The following is an 18,139-nucleotide window of genomic DNA, read 5'->3' on the forward strand; positions in this document are numbered from 1 at the left end:
AGCTGAAGGCCAAGATACGATGGCCCTTTTGCTGTCTTGTCTCAAGGTAGAACAAAACTGGTGGGTTTCTATGACAGACATATTGCAGCCCTGTTCCTTGGTCCCATACCACAGCTGTAGCAGTAGGTGGCTTGTTTATTGGTAAGGGATATACTGGGGTTTTTTGCTTTGTGTGGGAATGAAGCCTGAATAGATCAATTGTGTGAGTGTTTGAATCTTAAAGGAAGAAACATTATGGTATAAATAGTTTGGTGTTATGGGCAGACTGGAATGCCTCTATTGATGATTGTGGCATTATGTCTTTGAGAGAAAAAAAAATTATTTGTACTTGAAGTATATCTGACCCTGCCTCTACCATGGCAGATTTTAGATAGGACCAGTCCCAGGCATCTCAGCTCTGGTATCTTCATCATCCCCAACCTTGACTATGTCTCCAAATCCATTTAGAGCCAGCCTATGCTCCCAGGCTTCTCTCACAAGTCACACCAATAGTTCCGTGGATGCTGCAGCCATATCCTTTCCCTTCTCCTCATAAGACGTTAGGATGCTGGCAAGTGCCAGAGGTTTACATTTGCTTTAGTTCTGTTAAAAAAAACCCCAAAACATTGGCACAGGTTTACTACAAAAATCATCTAGAACTGGCTTTTTGTTCCCCACCCCAAGGCTGGAGAACATTGCTCATCTGTTTTGCTGTCATCTTGCACTCCCAGCACCTTGCTGTGTGTCACCATCTCATATTTGGCTTGCAAGGCCCCTAGAGTGGAGCTGGGCATGACTTTACAGATCCTGGCATGAGGGGTCCCAGCTCCCAGAGGAAGCTTCTTGCCCAACACATCCTATGGCTCTGGAGGCACAGACAGCGGTGGGGGGTGGCATGCTGGTCTGGGGCAGCTGTGTCTGCTGTTGCTAAGGCTTAGAAGGCAGATTTTCTGAAGTTGTTTACATCCCTATGTCCATCTCAGGCTCCTAAATGCCCTTTAAAATTCCCCCTTTGATGTTCGTTATCTATTTATTAAATACCCTTTTATTTGCCTCAGGGGGGCAATTCCAAATTTTAAAATTATGTAGGCAGGGGTTGGTCTGCAGGGCCACCACTTCTCCCAGCTGCATGTGGCCACTTGAGATTTGGAAACAGCTTTGGCTTTGCTCTGCAGCAACACAGTTTCTGTTTACTTGCTACTTAATGAGAAGATGAAAATCAGAGGATCCTCAAGGCTAAAACTGAACATTTGAGGGCTGTTCCAGATTGCTTGGAGCACAGCCAACTAACTACCTGTCAGCTGTATTTCCCTTTCACGCTACTGAGTCCTGAGTGCAGCAAGACTCACTGAAGTCAGCCAGGTGTGGGGTCACTCTGCTTGTGGCTTCGCAGAGGCAGACAGCTAATTGGCAAGTCCAGATGTTCCTGCTGTTCTGGTGGGACATGGTGATGGGGATTTGCTTGTACCTAGGTGCACTGGCACTAGAGCAGCTAATCAGAGGCTCATTTTCATACCTTTGTCACAAGAAGATGTGACCTGAGCAGTAGGATTGCCTTTTGTTAGGCTCACTGTGTTGTAAAGTTAGAGGCTGCTACCCTGCAGCACAGCTGTCACGTACTGAGTCCTGTTCAGCTAGGTCTGCCCAAACCCCTATCATGGCTGCACTGTCCATGTGCATGGATGTGTCCATGTTTCCCACTGCTCCATCCCTGCTGCCTTTCTGCCTCCAACCCGTTTCCACTGCACTGCCCCAGTAGCCTGCTAGCCTACATATTTCCAGATTTTTTCATGAAATGTTTTCATCAGAACGACCACTGAGTGCTGCTCAGTGTGGGACCTGTGCACACCTAACAGTCACATGCTCAGGAATTAAAGCTGCTTCCCTGCCAAGGCAGAGCAGGCGTCACACACACCAGTGCAGAACAGCCATTGTCTGTGTAAAGTTGGCTGTGCAGGAGAGGAAACCCTGTTCCCGTGGTCCTTGCAGGCCTGCACTCTTGTGAAATATGATCATACAAGAGGCAGAACCAAAGTAATGTGTTCTTCATCTTCTCCTTAATGTCATTACCTCAAACCTGTGCCAGCATGTATAAATGACGCACACTGGAAAGGCCAGGGAATGGCAAGGCTGCACCCTGGAGAACTCTGAAGAGCTCTTAAACCCAAACAAGACCCCTGCACCCCCACTTTCAAACACAGCAGCCTGGCAAACATTCATCTGGGAGTGCTACCACAGCCTCACCCACAGAAAGGGCTCTGTAGTGTTTATTTTTCCCTTGTACTTTGGTACTCAGCTCCACGTGTTTTTGCCTGAATGTATCATGCTTTTATGCACCAGGACAATGCTGGGCCACAGTCCAGGCCTCTTGGATTCAGTCTGAAAGCTGGCTGCTGAAGATGGATACCTAGGCATGCCAGCTTTAGTTTAGGTTTTAAAATAAAACTTCCATCCTTTCTGTTTGTGATGGCTGGTAGCATGACCTCAACAACACTATCAGAACACAGTTTGTTCAAGTCTGCAGAGAGCCTTTAATGATAACTCAGAGATGTGAAGGACTTTATTCAATTTCACAGCACTTTTAATTCCAAGACACTATCTGAGCATCTCTACTCATCCAAGAATTAGATGTGGAAGAAGAGCACAGGGCTGATCACTTGGCTTTACACACTTCACAAAAGTAAATAATCCAAAGTGTATTATTGTGCCTGCACTTTTCTGGGTGACTGGGGAGTGGGTGCTCACTGCTGCTGTCCTCATAAAGAGATCGAAGAGCCTCATCCCACTCTCTGTGAGGAAATCTCTCTTTCCTTGTCAGCCCAAGATGAAAAATTGCACCAGAAAAGTAATCACTGCCAGGAGGTGATTTTTGCAGGTTGCAGTTTGAGACCTGCATCCTATGGGAGTGTGCAGACTGCCACTGATCTGGCCTCCCGGCTGCTCTTCCCACAGCTTATGCTAGGCAAGGTCACTTAACTGTACATGCCCCAGTTTCTCTGTGAAGTGAGGCTAAACATTAAATAGCAATGGGTAAAAACATTTATTAATAAATATCTAAGACCTTTGAAACCTTTAAAAAGTATAAATTACTCAACTGATATATCAAGAAGTACTAATGAGGGAAGGAGAAGTCAATGGTAACAAACCAGTTCAACACAGTGTCTCCACACTCTGCTTAGAGAGGTAGCTCGCTGAAAGAGGTGAAGCTTCCTCATGTGCCCGGTGTACCTGGCAGTGCTTGGCAAAACATTAGTGGAGATACTGTTTAGAAATCTTCATCATCGAAGGTCTCAGTGCACCGCAGCATCACGGTCTCATGATCATAGTGAAGATCTTCTTCCTGAAAGCCCCCCCAAAGTCAAGCAGGATTAAAAAACAGAGGAGTTCATTGAATTTCAAATACGCAGTGAGTTGGTCAAGAGCTGATGTGCCAGCAAATGCACCATGAGCCCTCCCTCCTCTCTGAATCAACCACCAGCATTTGGTAAGTGCCTGAGGTACCTGATGAAGAATGGCTCAAATTTTCTGCCAGTTTCCTTCTAAAACCACATGGCTCCACCCTGTGTCTATTTACATCATCTAGACAGATGTAACTGACTGTGGTAGCAAGGATGTCACAAAACAGGCTATGAAGGTATGAGAGCTTCCTTGAGGCCTTAACTTCTACCAACTTCAGGCTTTGTTCCACTTTTAGCAATAGAAGGAAACAGTCTTCTCTTTCACCAGTTTAGAGAGAGTAAGTGGCTCTTGAGAAATCCAAGTTTAGAAGGTGAAAGTGTTTGTGCCTGCAGTCCATCTAGTCCACCTTCCGCATTGATGCAAGACTCTTCAGTGAAATACTGCTTTTAAAAATAGGTGCTGTTTAAAAATGTATAGCTTAAGGAGCACTAAATACCACTTGCTTGTTAAGTGACTCATCTAAAATCCATGATTTCAAAAGAAAGTGTGCCTTTGAAGACACAAAGGTGCTCAGCACTATTTAGGAAAAAAACCTCATTGAGTTTCATTGAGGTAAAAACTTTGGATCTCAGTCTAAATGAATCCTTTACTGCCTTTGCTGCTAAGCTTCTCTTATGATGTGACCTTAAGACAACAGCTCTTGAAAAATTACAAGATTGCTTAACTAATCTCATGCTCAGAAATATTTCTTTATCAGGTACCATAGAAGCATGCTCCTGTTCTCATTTTGGGGTCACTGCCTTTTTAAGAGCTCTCCCTTTCCTTGTCCAAATCATTTCTCCCCTCCTCTTGCGTGAGTTTTTCTGAAGCTTTTTATTCCAGTGAGGGGCATGCCATTGGCAGCCTTGAGAGCCAGGGCAGCGGCTCAAGAGGAGCTGTGCTCAGTAGCTCTGTGACTATGAAACAGGGACCATCCACAATCCAACAGCAGTAGTTGCAGTTTGTACCTGGACAGTTAACCAGAAATGACAGAACATGGCACTGGCATGAATGACCAGCAATGAAATCCATCACCTCATCAGTTCTGCAGATGAAAGGAAAGGAGACCATGGGCTGCCTTTTGTATTTCAGTCAGGTGCACATCACACGACTTACCTTGGTACTTACTGTACTTGCTGCCCACCTCTGTATCTTCTACAAGGTGTGTGCACAGTGTCCTGGGACACTGCTTTATCCTTGGGATAATTATCCCAACACTTCCCAAACTCCTGTGCTAGCATAGCACCAGCACAGGTACCATGTCAAGGGAAGGGGAATGGTCTGCAGAGGTTCAGTCATACCCATAAGGTAAGCAGGACGGGTTCCTTTCCCTGTCAAGTCCAGGAGTCTCTGATGCTCTGAGCAGCCCAATTTCTGGGGTAAGGTGAGTAGCCTATACTGATCTCTCTGCTGCTGCCTGAGTTGGTGTGTTTCAAGCTAGCTGGAACATCTTCTATCCCTGCTCTGCAACCACTTTCATAACTGTCTCAATCTGTTTGCTTTGAGATGGATCCGAATTTCTGCTCTCAAAACAAAAAATATCTTGTCAGTCATATTTTCTTTTGGCTTTTTTTTTGCCTCTTGGCAGCACTGTCTAGATGTGCAGTACTGCACTCTAAATCAAAACAGATTGTGACCTTCACATTATCTAGCCTGGGTGATTTCTGCTCAAACTCCCTTTTTATTGTCTTATCACAGACAACTAAAAGTTCCTGTGTAAAACAAATGTGTGCAGCTTTTTATTTCCTTTTGGATCCACACAGTACACTCAACTGCCAATTTGCAGTACTTTGGGTTCTTTTGCTGCTTTTCTTCCCATCACTGCCATTCTCCTAGTCTTGTTTTAAATGTGCCTCTTTAAAGCTTGAGAGAGACACTACCTCTTCCCATACCACCTCATCTGGGAGCTGGGAGATGGACTTGGGCTCACATATAACGAAGCAGCCCCAAGCAGAAGGACAAGATGAGACCATGCCAGGCCTGACACTCACAAAAGAAATTTAAAACCAGAAAATGCTATATCTTGCCTAAAGATTTTCTTTCTTTTCTAGGCCTGCTCAGTTCATGGTCATTTACATAAACACAAGAAGAGCTCCGCTCTTACATAGAACATAGCTATTCACAGACCAAAGGGCTGTGTAGATCAGTGCCTGGTCTCTGACAACAGTCAGCAGGTGAAGTTTAGAAAAAAGTGCAAGAATTGGGCACACAGTGTGCTCAGTTTTACAATAAATGCTCCTACATTATAGCAAACTGTGCTGTGAGGTCCTCCTGTACTGGAAAATGAATCTGGACCTTCAGATTTAGTAATTGCCCATGGATTGATGACCCTGGAGTTTAAATATGGTAATTTGTACATGCAAGTATCTTTAATATGTTGTTTTTTCATTTTATTTAGTGCTTTCTAGTTCTTCTGGTGTTAGACACAATGAGTAATCATTCTGTGTACCAAATCCACACCATGTAGGAATAAAATGGTCTTGCAGTACCCCTCAGTCTTTTTTTTAGAAAAGTCCTACTCTTAACAGTTTCTAGTTAATGCCTTTGCCTGTGCTTGCTGCCATTCTCTGCACCTCCTTTAGTGCTATCTCCAAGATGGGGGAGCCAAATGGCATGCAGCAGTTTCTATGTGATAGATTCAGACAGTGGTGCAACACTAGTTTCTGCTTTGTTTTCTGTCACAACTACCCCTCACCACAAACCTATTTTCCTTCAAAGGAGCATCTGTTCAAGTACTAGAGACAGGTGGGAGCTAGGAGCTAGGCAATAGAAACCAGCAAACCAGTGGCTGCTGTGGAGGTACCACTGACTGAACCAAACCTCTGCCTGAGGGGTATCTCCCTTTCTGTTCTTCACCCACAGGCAAGCTCTGAGCCACCTCCTTGGCAGGGAGATAAGAAGGGGAGGACAAACAATGCAAGCACAAAGACTTCTGGCTCAGCAAACTTGCAACAGTAGGCTGAGGTTAAGAGGAAGCTCAGGACCTTTTCATCAGCTCTTTCAAGAACACGAGTATCCTGTTTCTAGGGCCTGCCAGTGGAGGGCTCAGGGCAGGGAACCTGGCACCCAGACAAGCAGAAGGTGGTTCTACTGAGCTCAGAATGAAGCAGCTGGGGGTTGATGGAGAACTGGAAAGTGAGCTTTACCTGCTCAGAGGAGATCACTCAAGCTTTTCCACAAGGAACTTTCATGCAAAGGATAATAATAAAAAAATTTTTAAATTCCTTACATCATTTGCCATTTTGAATAATATTCAAAGCAGTATTCACTCAGTTTGCCTCTTACAAAGGCAATCCTACTGGCATTTTGAAATGACACATCTGAAATTATGAACCCCAAGTTCTTATTTGTAATCATTCTGGACAATATGATCAGAAGCATTGAACACAAAAATCCCTTTCTGACATTGCTCCTGAAATACACTGCTCCTTCTCTAAGGAATCCTTTGGCAAGGCTTACCTGGCAAAACTGTGTATTAGCAAAGAAGAGGTGTTTTAGGAAGTCAGTGACCTGCAGATAGAGTCTCTGGTGATCCTCTGGATTTTCAGAAGTGCAGCTTGCAAATGCTGAACTGAAAATGGAATCAGATACTGTATTTAATTTCCTGTTCCCTTCTCCTTACTTTCTCTCCTCCATATTTTACTTATAAATTTATAAAAAATTCAAATTGTTTTCGAGATGGTTCTGATAATAAAGAAAACAGCCAAGCAAGACCGGGAGGAGTGGTGATGGATGTATTGATGAGATACTGTTTGCCAAGTGCAAGGCAGATGTATAAGAACAGAGAAAAGAAATACAAGCAGCTGGTGTCACAACAAGGAGATCCACTGATACATGACAGCTACAGTAACACTGTTTTGGGGAAAAGTAAATATCCATTAAAATAGACAGCTGCAATGGTTATTTGGGAGTGTATTTGGTAGGGTTGTTCAGAGGAACAGCTTTGACTTCTTCTGTAAAGTTTTTGAGTGAGTGCAGTAACCTGTGTTCATGTAATGACATGTTAGCTGTAACTGGCAGGTTTGTTCTCAGGTAACTGTGGCACAAAAATAAGCTTTTCATTCTGGACCTCACCTCTGCATTCTTCCTGGGATTTTACAAAGTTCTGCCATCACACCTCTGTCCAGAATTACAAGGTGCAGAACAATAGGCAAGAAGAGAAAACAATAAATGTTGACTACTGAAATACTAAACTGATTTGGGACCTAAAACAGACTGTAAAGATTATTGTAATACTCTGCAGTATTAAGAAATACTTAATCTTATTTTAAAAGCAAATGGAAATTATGACCTCATAAATACTATTTAATAAATAAATATTTGTTAAGCTTTTTCATCCATTCAAGTATATTCTGATCAACAGCCAAAACAACCTTATTTTAATTCATTCTCTTCTGAAAGTGCAACCTGGAATGGTGGCAAAAGAAAGAGAGTCACATTAAAGATTACTCTAAATGTTGAAAAGTAAGTAGAAAGTGGGATTAAAACCCCACAGATTAAAAACACTACTTGCAAAGAGAAACAATCCTAACAAAGACTAAGTAGAAAGAATACATAAAAGAGAAATCATAATGTGATTTTCCTCTTGAGGAAAACAACCCTTTTTGTTCTTTGGTCTACTGGGAAAAATCAAAGGCAGTGCCAGCTTTGTATTTGACATGTTCTCTTCCAGGTAACTCATCTGAACTGAAGAGGAAAGAGGTGTTATTTAACAGGTCCTGTGTTTCTTTGGTATTACTGTTCAGGTCAACCACACTTTACCCTGATCGCCTCCACGTGACTGAATTAGAGTACTTGAAAAAGACAAGGGAGAAAATGTTGACAAATTATCATTTCTGTCTCATTAAATGAGAGTACAGTTTATGATTAGCTGATTCATCCATGGAATGCCTCTTGGTCCTCACAGGCCTGGTAAGTGACAGAGAGAAAAGGAAAATATTATGAGTATTGTAAATTGAAAAGACAGAAAGCTGTGCAGAGTAGCCAAGAAAATCAGAAGGACCCCAGTTATCCTGAAGTGATGGGCTGCTCTTAATAAGTGATTCTTACTGATTCTGCTGTAAATGACCATTAGTAATTTCACTTTTACACCTGAAAAGGAAGTATTATTGTGAGCACAGTTGCTGGAGGCTGCTACTCTGACCATTTATTAAAAAAGAGAGCTGGACTATTGTCTTACTCCACAGAGTACTTGCCGTGGAGTACTGAAGTGAGCTATTAACGTACTGTGTCTGCCAAAAGGGGGCAGATTGTAATTTACCTCTGGCTGGACATGCCCTGAGTCTTGCTTCTGTCGAGGAAACCAGCAGCAACATCAAACGCATCTTCAAACATCACCTAGCAGAGAAATCACTTCAGATGTCAGCATATCCAGCCACCTAAAAGTTTTACCCACAGCATAACTTTTAATAATGAAGTCTTTAAAAGCATGATACTCTTTCTTTACATTTAACAGGTATGTTTGCAGCTAGAATAAACCAAGAGGTTTTGTGGAGACAGGAATAATGTGGAATAACTGTATTTCATGGCTGGGAACACAAGGTCAGTCCACTCCCTTAAGCCTGTGTTTCAACCTCTAGGAATTAGGCTTCACATTACATTTCCCAGAAAATCAGTAAAACCCACAAATTGTGTCGGTGCTTTAGAGACTTGACTGTGGACTGCTGCTTATGGCTGGAGGTCTCAGCTGTACCAGCCAGTTTCTCCAAATTCCAGTTTACAAAGGAGTTTGGATGCTCCTTGTGCCAGACCACTAAACTCATTAGTTCACTCTGCCATAATGCAGTTCACACACTTTCTGTGCCAGAAAAGTACCGTACGTGGAACATTCCCATGACATTTCCTAAGGTGACGAGCAGTATGAGCTGTGTCCTGTGACCCAAAAAGAACTTGTCAATGCAATTTACTTATATGCTAAAGGTAAACATCTGTCCCTTTCTTGCGGCTAATGAAATTACACATACCTCTTCGAGCAGCTAGTTCCTTCAGCAATCAGTGCTCCAGGAACCATTTATAGAGTTGGCTGTTCTTTAATCAATCTCTTATTAATAAGTGCCCTGGTCTATTCAGTCACTGACTTCTGCTCTGCAGAAGTGCATGGTACAGGCAGTCATTGGCCCTGTACCACTGGGACTGGTCTAAAAATACTTTCTCTTTGCTACCAAGTGCTTTGATGAAAAAACCCCACCCAACCCAAAACACAGCAGGCTTTGGCAAACTAGGTATCCCTTCTGGATTTAGATAATCTGTGCTCTTTGGAGAGTTTGCAGAGCACAGTAACTGTATAATTCTTGTTCTTGCTTCCTGTCCCTGGAGCAAGGTACGAGCAAATTTAACTGTAACTTGGCACAGAAACTCCGCAAGTCAGTGGAGACCAGCAGGATTACTACACTGCACTACTGCAGCTTGCTAGGTATCTTCTCCTATCTTACTATCTTACCTTGCTAGGTATCTTACCAGGATAAATTTTGCTGCAGACATTTACTCAAAGACTGCTTATTGTCTCCATGTATACATTCATGTGGTCTTGGGAAAGCTTAGTTACAACAACCCTATGTTTGCAATTAAAAGCTGCAGAGCCAATTGGCTTCTGAAGGCTTGGAGTTTCAGAGGCAGACTATGAATGTTGCTGAGCACTTACTTCCTCTGGCGTGGAGACTGAGGAACCACTGGCTTCCTCACTGTTACCTCCGCTGTCCCTCACACTACCTTCAGTGCAAGCAGGCTCTGGGCAAACAGCCTTGGGATCCATGAAGAAATCTCTCTGGCTACAGTACTGCAAGATGCTGTCCCTGCTCTCTTCAGAAAGCTCTTGCCAGAAATGGGAAATAGCTGTGGAGACCTCAGGAAGAGGCACCTCTCCAGTGCAAACAATTCCATGCTCTATCAGCAGGTCCACTGTGTGCTTATAAAAATACAGGTATCTGGAAGGAAAGGAAAGGAAAGGGAGCATCTCTTAAAAGCAGGCTATAAGGCAGCCATCTACTGAAAATCAGCGGGACACTGGGGAGTGGCTCTGATCCATAACTACTTCACTGACTCTGCCTCCAAGACTTCATACAATTACTGAGTGATGCCCAACACTGCTGAAGATTTCACCTGAAATCAGGCTCCAGCTTCAGCCTCAGCCTCAGCAGGACTGCCTCACAACAGAAGCTCCAGGCACTGCAGGTTGTACTGGTCGCACAGGCAAACCTCATACTGGAATTTAATAATTTTTCAGTTACTTGCCTCTGTATCCTGAGCCTTTTGCACTGTAAGTCCCTTTTTATACATCTACTGGCATCGCACTACACTTTAAAGCCCTGGCTGAGGTCATATCCTGATGCACAAGGTGCTATACATGCAGACAGAAGGACACTACCCTAGGTCTGGATGCTCTGACTTAAGCACGGATGCTCAATTTCCTCCATTTTACATCTAAGGAAACACATCCCTAGGACTGACTTCTATGCAGTCTGTAGTGAAACTGGTGGTGGAACATAGGGCTCATAATTTCAACCCAGTGGCTAAATCTCAGAACAAACCTGCTTCTTCTGCTAGCACTGTGTGGCACAGTGAATCAAGGATAATAATGTCTACTTCAGAAAGCAGCACTGAAGGTTATTTTACATTAATTAAATGCTTAGAGAGTCTCAGATGAAAATAAAAAGATCAAAGGAGTACAAAGCAAGAGTTCTATAAACAGCAGTCATTGGTACTATGTTTGGGCTCAAAATGATTCCTTGGAAGATGTCCCAGATGAGCACATTTCCTGATTAACTGAACAATATTGCATGAGAAAGCAACTCAAAAGAGTTCGTTCTTTTCTTTTTTATTTGTAAATATTTGTTCCAGCAAACCAATATTGAAAATATAATTTTGTAGGCAAGCATAAATCTGTTTAAACCCCAGTTTCCACACTCAGGAGTATTTTCCACCACTGCTGGAGACAAAATACCAGAAGGGGAATAAGTGTTCTCATGTAAGGTACTGCACTCACTAAGGTTTCTGTATGTCCAGCTCCAAACAAAGGACCTGGAATTTCTCAAGCAGAACATGAATCACCATTAGACTGCTCTGCTAAAGAAATTAAGCTTGAAGCACGACTCAAATATTTCCTTCCCAGATGGAAGGAGGCAACCACATTTTGCACTGGGCAGAGTACTCTGAAGTCCTACCAATGTAGCTCCTGCTGCTGGACATGGGAAAAAAACCCAGTCAGTAGAAGCTCAAGGCATTTCTGATGCTTCCCAAATCATGTGATTAAATGATCATCAAAAGGCTGTTGCTTTCTTTGCTGAAGAGTCCCTTTCGTTTTATGCCTGTTATAAATGGTAATTTTTTGACAAGAATTAGCTATAAACCAAATGCAATCGGCCCTAGGACTATAGGGTAAGTGCCAGAGTCTACACAGTACAGGCCCTGGTCTGCCTCGTCAGTAAAGAACGTGAAAGTCAGGTGTTTATGGCTCCGTCGTGCACTCTTTGATGAAGCAGATTTTTCTAATCCTGAAAATCTTGGTTCAGCACATTTCAAGGTCTTCTAAACGATACCTTAACTACAGCCACCTCCAATTCTAACGGGAGCAAAAGCAGGAGCAGGCGTGGGAAGCTGGTGCCATCTGCTGGTCCAGCTGCACTCTCTTTTTGAGGAAAAACCCGATGATCCAAGGCGTTTTTAGAAATACACAGCAGTTCAAAGCAAAAGAGAAGAAGGAACTGCAGAAGTTTTTGGCTACAGCGGTGATGCCATGGAAGAGGATGCCAGCTGCAGCTCTGGATTCTCCTGCACTGCGTGTTCTTAATTCTGGAATGGTTAGGGTGAAATGGACTGCTTGATGGTACAAAATAGATTACACATGCATCTATTTCTCATATCTTTACAATCAAACAGTCGTTTATCCTGTTGGAAATGCAGGATAGAACCTCTAATTACCTCCTAGTGTTGTCTGACAGGAAGGGGAAGAACATGGGAATATAATGTACTCAGTTTTAAGGTATCAGTAACTGAAAAAACCCAGTAATTTTACCATTACGACTTCTAACTAAAATACATGGACAACTGACATGAGAATGGTGGTCTTTGACTGTTAGGTCCTGCATCAGGCATTTAGGAGCTTAAAGGGTTTACAGACTCACACCCACTAGCTCTAAGCGTAACACACGTGCAAGTGTTTAGGTTCCCCTCCTCCCCAGTGTTGCAGACATGTTTGCATTGTTGCAGAATGCCTTCTGGTATCTTCCAGACAACCTCTATTCTGCAGCCCAGAGGCTGAGGACTACAAGCTCTTCCTTGGTTGAATCCAGCCTTACCCTACTCTGATCCCAAGCTGCCAGGAGCTAAGGGTCTGTTTCTGGAAGGGGCAGCTCCTCATAACAATGCCATTAGAGGAAGGATGAGCATCACTGTGGGGAAAAGAATGTGCCTAACTCTGGTTCCTGCACCTCCCTGGAACACATACGGTTAGACACCTGACAAGTTCATCTGGTGCAGCAATTCTTACCCTCCTAAAATCTAGCCCCATTGCAGGGATACAGTGGTAAAGCATGGCAACACAGAGACTGACACACTTGAAAGAAATTTTCTTCTTTTTCTTAAGGGGTGAAAAATCCTCAGGGATCTACCAAGGCCTGAAAAGCTGGGGACTGCTACAACACTGAGAGCTCATTCATGTGCAAGCTGTGGGGGCTTAGGAAGTGATCAGCTTCATCACCAGTAGGGCCAAAGTTGCTGGCACAAGGCTTCTGCAAGGCAGGTGCAGGCTCCAGCAGGACTGCATGGACAGCAGTGCCTGGATGCAGTGATTATGCAAACAAGTTAAAAACCTGAGGCTATGTGGGGTGCACCTACCGTTCAAATTCCATTAGATCTGGGGATAAAGTGTCTGAAAACTGGATCAATTCTGGCTTCCCATATTCTTCCGGTGTTTGTTTTTCACATTCTTGAAGCAAATACCAGATGGCAGAGTCACTTTCACTCATATCTTCTGAGCCTGATGTAGTGCTGGAAAGAACACAAGGGAAAAAAGCCACATGAACAACTTCTTAACTGGATTAATAAGGCCCTTGTCATGGTCACTCCAAAGCCCAGAGCCATTCTTCCCAAGCCAGCTTTTTCCTCCTTCTTTTGCTCTGCAGGCAATGAGAAATCCTTGCCAGAGATCAGCTACATAGAAGGGAAAGAAAATACAAGCACTGACTGGAAACGAGACCAACAACATGCTTAGAATGTTTGTGCACTCAATGGGATTACAGCAGTCCAGGTGAAACCTCTTTCTCCTCTCCTCATGATGAAAAACCTCTGCTTGGAAATACAGTAGCAATGACAAAGAAGTTCAGAGATGCTGGGATGGAAGCAAGTGCAAAGTATTATCATCTTTTATTGACTGGTATAAGCCCTTACCTGGAACTGCCGAACTGCCTCCTGACATACTCCTCCCTGACTTCCTCCAAGCTGGATGGGCTCCCATCCTCCAGACTGCAGCTCGCTGTTGTCAGCAGAAAGGTTACTGTCACATCAATGGCACTTTTGGCTTCTCTCTCACCCTCAGCCCCAACCAAGCAGAATACTGCCAACAACTGGTTCTTCACAAGCCAGAGCTTGTCATTAGGCAAAAATGATGTGAAAGAAGGAACATTTGTCTCTTCTACAATGTAACTAGCACTACTGGGAGTTTATGAACACTGAGGAACTTAGAATCAATGCCTTCTTTCTAAAATTGATTTGACAGAACTGATGGTGAAAACAACCAGCAAATCAAAGTCTGGGCATGCACTAGTCAATGCAGTATTTTTTGATTACCTTATAATGAATAAATTGCAAGTAAAAAACCTTGACATCCAACCTGTGATTCACAAGCAGTATGAATTTTGCATATATGCAAGTACATACAAGGGGAAGCTTGCCTCAAACTCCCCTCAGCAAGCCTCACTGCTTGTTATCCCTTCAGTTTTGCTGTCAAACTATTCTTTCTACCTGTGACTCACTTTTATGGGTTATCCAAGGATGTGGGTTCAGATGAGGTTGTTCATTTTAAGCACTGAGACTTCTAATAGATGCAAATTACTGGAGGTGCAAGTCACATGAATAGCCATTTTTTTTCTAGCTGACAGGAATTTGGACACTTGAAGGGACAAAAAAATATGTCCAAAGCCTCTATCCTGTCAGCCCCTAGTTCTGCCTGCTGCCAGTGGAGGCAGTGGCCAGCAGCACTACACAGAAGGCACGTTGTTGGGGGCGTGAAGCCCCGCAGCAGGAGCTGCCACCCGTGCCGACGGTACCTGCTGACCAGTGTGACCGAGGTGTCACAGGCTGTAACAGAGCAGGGTGTGCCAAGCTGAAAGAAAACAAAACTGTAGCATCTCTCTTAACCATTTATATCAGAGTACACTCTTTACCAGAGGCTTCCATTTCCTACCCTAGGAAATCCTTCTAGCTAACACCCCAGTGTGCTGTTGGGCAGTGTAAGCTCTCGCAGGGCTGGGTGCTGGTGACAGCTGTGACTCACACTGTGCCATACGGCTGTGGCCAGAGGAGCACACAGCTCCTGCAGGCTCCGAGTGGGAGCCTAAGGATCCAGCCTGGGCACCCATGCCAAGCCCCACACCTGCCAGGGTGAAGCTGCCAAGGGGACTCAGCTCAAACAGCCTGCTGCCATGGGACAGCAGGAATTGCTTGTTTCCTTCCTTCACCTAGACTGGGGAAGGGGCAGGAAAGACTGAGAGTCAGAGGGGCATTTCTGAGACACAGTGCTTAGTGGGTTGGCAGACTTTTCACCATCCCTTGCTTTTTGTTACAACTAAAGCCACAGTTGGCTGCAACGCTTTAATGGGCTCAGCTGTGTACAGCTGTCTCTATTTAACAAACACATAAAAACCAAGTCCGGGCTCTTTGTCCAAGCAAATACTTGCATACAGTTACCTTTCATCTTCAGCAAAGAACACAAGGTTTGCTCCAGCTTCTGGATAGATGTCTTAGCCTTACGCAAAACTTGATACTAAACATAAGAAGAAAACAGAACTGATTGTTCTCTGCTCTAACTAGATTCATGTTTTAACATGCCTTTGTTGCTTTCTGCATTTTTCCTTCATGTTTACCTTCAGTAATTTCCATGTCTCTGTGAAAACAACTGTGTTGTTTCACTAGCTACCCTTATACATATGAAAAGGGGAAAGAATTAATAGGAGAGTAACTTCAATATAGAATATAAATATTTGGGTATACATTATGCAATACATACACAAACACCCAGTCACACAGACATTTGCTACTTAACTCTGATCTTTTTTCATCAGCAAATGGTCTTGTTTGGATCGTTCTCTTCTTGGAGCATGTCCAGAAATACCATGCTGTGAAGTCTTGTTGGATGCCTACCAACTTAAGGCATAAGATTTTACTAATGATTTCCCATGAGACTTTTGCTAGGAGAAGCCTTTGCCATGTCCCGCATTGCTCTAACCCGGATTACAGCAGTGTAGAACACGGCAAAGGCTTCTCCTAGCAAAAGTCTGGATTAACAGGATTAACTTCAGTGCTGCACATCATTCCTTCATCATCTATACCAAGCACAACTGAAAACATACAGCTAAAGCATTTAAACATACATATCTCCAAAATATTTCAAGACTTATGTGCATGGTGAGACCATCCATGCCTACACTGCAGAGCTTTCATGCTGAATATTTTAGCCAGGCACCAAGTGCTAGGATTACAAGCAACCCTTCTGTATTTAGGCTTTTTGAGATATTAAACTTCCTTTGCCCCCTAGAGTCACGCAAGGGGCACATGACACTATGAAAAAGCAATTTCAAGAACTGGCATGTGAACACAGTCCCCTTAGACCAGGCAAAGGAAGTAGTTGTTTAGTCTTGGCTTCTGAGATCATGCTGACTTCAGGTTAACTTGTATCTTGCTAGAACATGGCAAACTGAACTCTTACCTCAACCTGCACGAGAGCTAAGGGACTCAGCAGGCACAAGCTACATGTAGTGGTATTTAGCATATTCAGGGGACAATTCCTGTCTTAAACAATCATTACCCCCTCTATTTTACAAACTGGAAAACTGAAGGTACCCAATGTAACTAAACAAATCAGTGGAAGAATTGAGAAAATACTCCTGATGTTTACTCCTCTGCCTCAAGCATGGCAATTTCAGTCTTTTCAGTAGTATTTTAAGTAAATTTCATCTTCATAAACAATTTTGCTTAAATAGTTTCTTCCTTTAGTAGAGACCAAGAAACAGTACTGGTGCTTCTTTTTTTCCTGAACTTATTTTTCCAGTGTCTTGAAGACAAAGTGCACCTCCTAAAGCTGATTGAATTACTCCTTTCCCTCTAGCTCCTTCTGTCCCTAAACTCACTGTTCTGATTTCAGAACAAAATGCTGTGACATCAGCTTCCTCATGGGATCCCTTGGTTTGTTTCCAAAATACTATAAAAGAAAATTCAATGCTATAAAAGTGCTGCAAAAAGCCCATAAGGAAAGTACAGATAAGGCACATGACAAACCCATGACCCAGAAACTACAAACTGGACAACTCCCTTACGCTGAGTTGGCAGCTTCAAAGGGAAAGGTGCATGGAGTGAAATTACACACATACTGGCACCCATAAAGACACCGTGATCCTCCTCAGAGATTGAACCTAAAGCTGGTTAAATTGGAACATACTCAGGTATTACAGCGATGCATAGAGAAATAGTCACTGTTCCGCACCTTTGAGGCACAGTTGTCTGACTGGGATAAAACTCTTCCCCGCAAGCTGCTGAAGAGTCTTGCCAGAGGAACCCAGTGGTGTGCCTGTGGCAAGTGCTGCTTTGCCATGCAGTGTTCTACCTCTTGCAGGCGTGACAGGGGATTGAGACTCACTTTGGCATGTGTCTTCCTTAGACTAGTCTCCAGCTGTGTCTGTTGAAAGCTGCAAGGCAACATTTATTTACACTGAATAAATACGTAAGTGAAGAGAAAGAAATCTTACAGCCCATATAGTGGACAGACAAAAAGAAAAAAACTGGCTGACTGACAAGAGTTTATCTTTCTGTAGAAAATCATGGAGTTTGAAATATTCTCTTTCCCTGAGAGATACCTGCCTGTTAAGTACTTACTGAAACCTAATTCACCACTAACAATTAACAGCAACCCAGCTGAAGCCAGCCTCCTATCTCCTGCACCCTTCCCTACAATGATTTGATGTTTCATTTCCATGGAATATCCAGGGCTCGGCTTCACAAAGCACTCCTCTGCTCCCACCGATGTTGCTAAAGGACAAGCTTCTTTACAACACTGATTTTTTTTTTTATCCCAATAAACTGTGACATTGATGTGGGCAACGATACCAGACATACACTTGCACGAGAGGGCCAGATCCAGGCCCAGCCGGGCCTGCTGCAGCTGCCCCGCCGGCCTGACACAGCCTGAGGGGCCCGCCTGGAAAACCCTTCCCGGCCTTTCACTGGATTAACGCCCACTGCGCCGCTACCGACCGCAAGCACAGCCTAGAGGTAAGAGTGCCCGCCCCGGCTGCTCCTTCTGAGGTCGGGAGGGACAGGCCGGCCGGGGGAAGCCCGTGAGGGGCCGCGCCGGGAGCCTCTGGAATCGCTCGCTCGGTCTGTCTGTCAATCCGGCCGCGCCGCCCGGACCCCGCCCCGGACCCCGCCCCGGCCGCCGCCGCGCCCCCGCCGCCCGCGCCAAGCAACACGAGCCGCACGTGGCGGAGGGCCAATCGGCACGCAGCCGGCGCCCGGC

The 18,139-nt window shown here is 44.1% G+C and overlaps 1 protein-coding gene across 1 annotated transcript; it reads right to left on the minus strand.

Annotated features, from left to right (window-relative positions):
• Positions 1–3,000: 3,000 nt before the first annotated feature.
• On the minus strand, positions 3,001–17,312 carry STRA8 (stimulated by retinoic acid 8). Its single transcript, XM_042026969.1, has 8 exons — positions 17,111–17,312; positions 15,319–15,394; positions 13,801–13,885; positions 13,249–13,401; positions 10,058–10,340; positions 8,678–8,754; positions 6,877–6,988; positions 3,001–3,319 (listed from the first exon to the last, which is right to left on the minus strand). Exons 1-8 carry the CDS (start codon positions 17,216–17,218, stop codon positions 3,245–3,247), a joined length of 969 nt encoding a protein of 322 aa, XP_041882903.1. The 5' UTR covers positions 17,219–17,312; the 3' UTR covers positions 3,001–3,244.
• Positions 17,313–18,139: the final 827 nt, after the last annotated feature.

This window comes from Corvus kubaryi, unplaced genomic scaffold (assembly GCF_017639235.1).
Source record: "Corvus kubaryi isolate FWS band 111438036 unplaced genomic scaffold, C.kubaryi_AGA036_p1.0 129, whole genome shotgun sequence".
Lineage (NCBI taxonomy): Eukaryota > Metazoa > Chordata > Aves > Passeriformes > Corvidae > Corvus > Corvus kubaryi.

Excerpts from the sequence above, each read along its gene's own strand:
- STRA8 (XM_042026969.1), bottom strand. The coding sequence starts at position 17,218 with ATGGCAAAGCAGCACTTGCCACAGGCACACCACTGGGTTCCTCTGGCA. Across the intron at positions 15,395-17,110 it reads CAGACAACTGTGCCTCAAAG|TATCAAGTTTTGCGTAAGGC; the intron begins GTGCGGAACAGT and ends TCTTATGTTTAG. Across the intron at positions 10,341-13,248 it reads GATCTAATGGAATTTGAACG|ATACCTGTATTTTTATAAGC; the intron begins GTAGGTGCACCC and ends CTTTCCTTCCAG.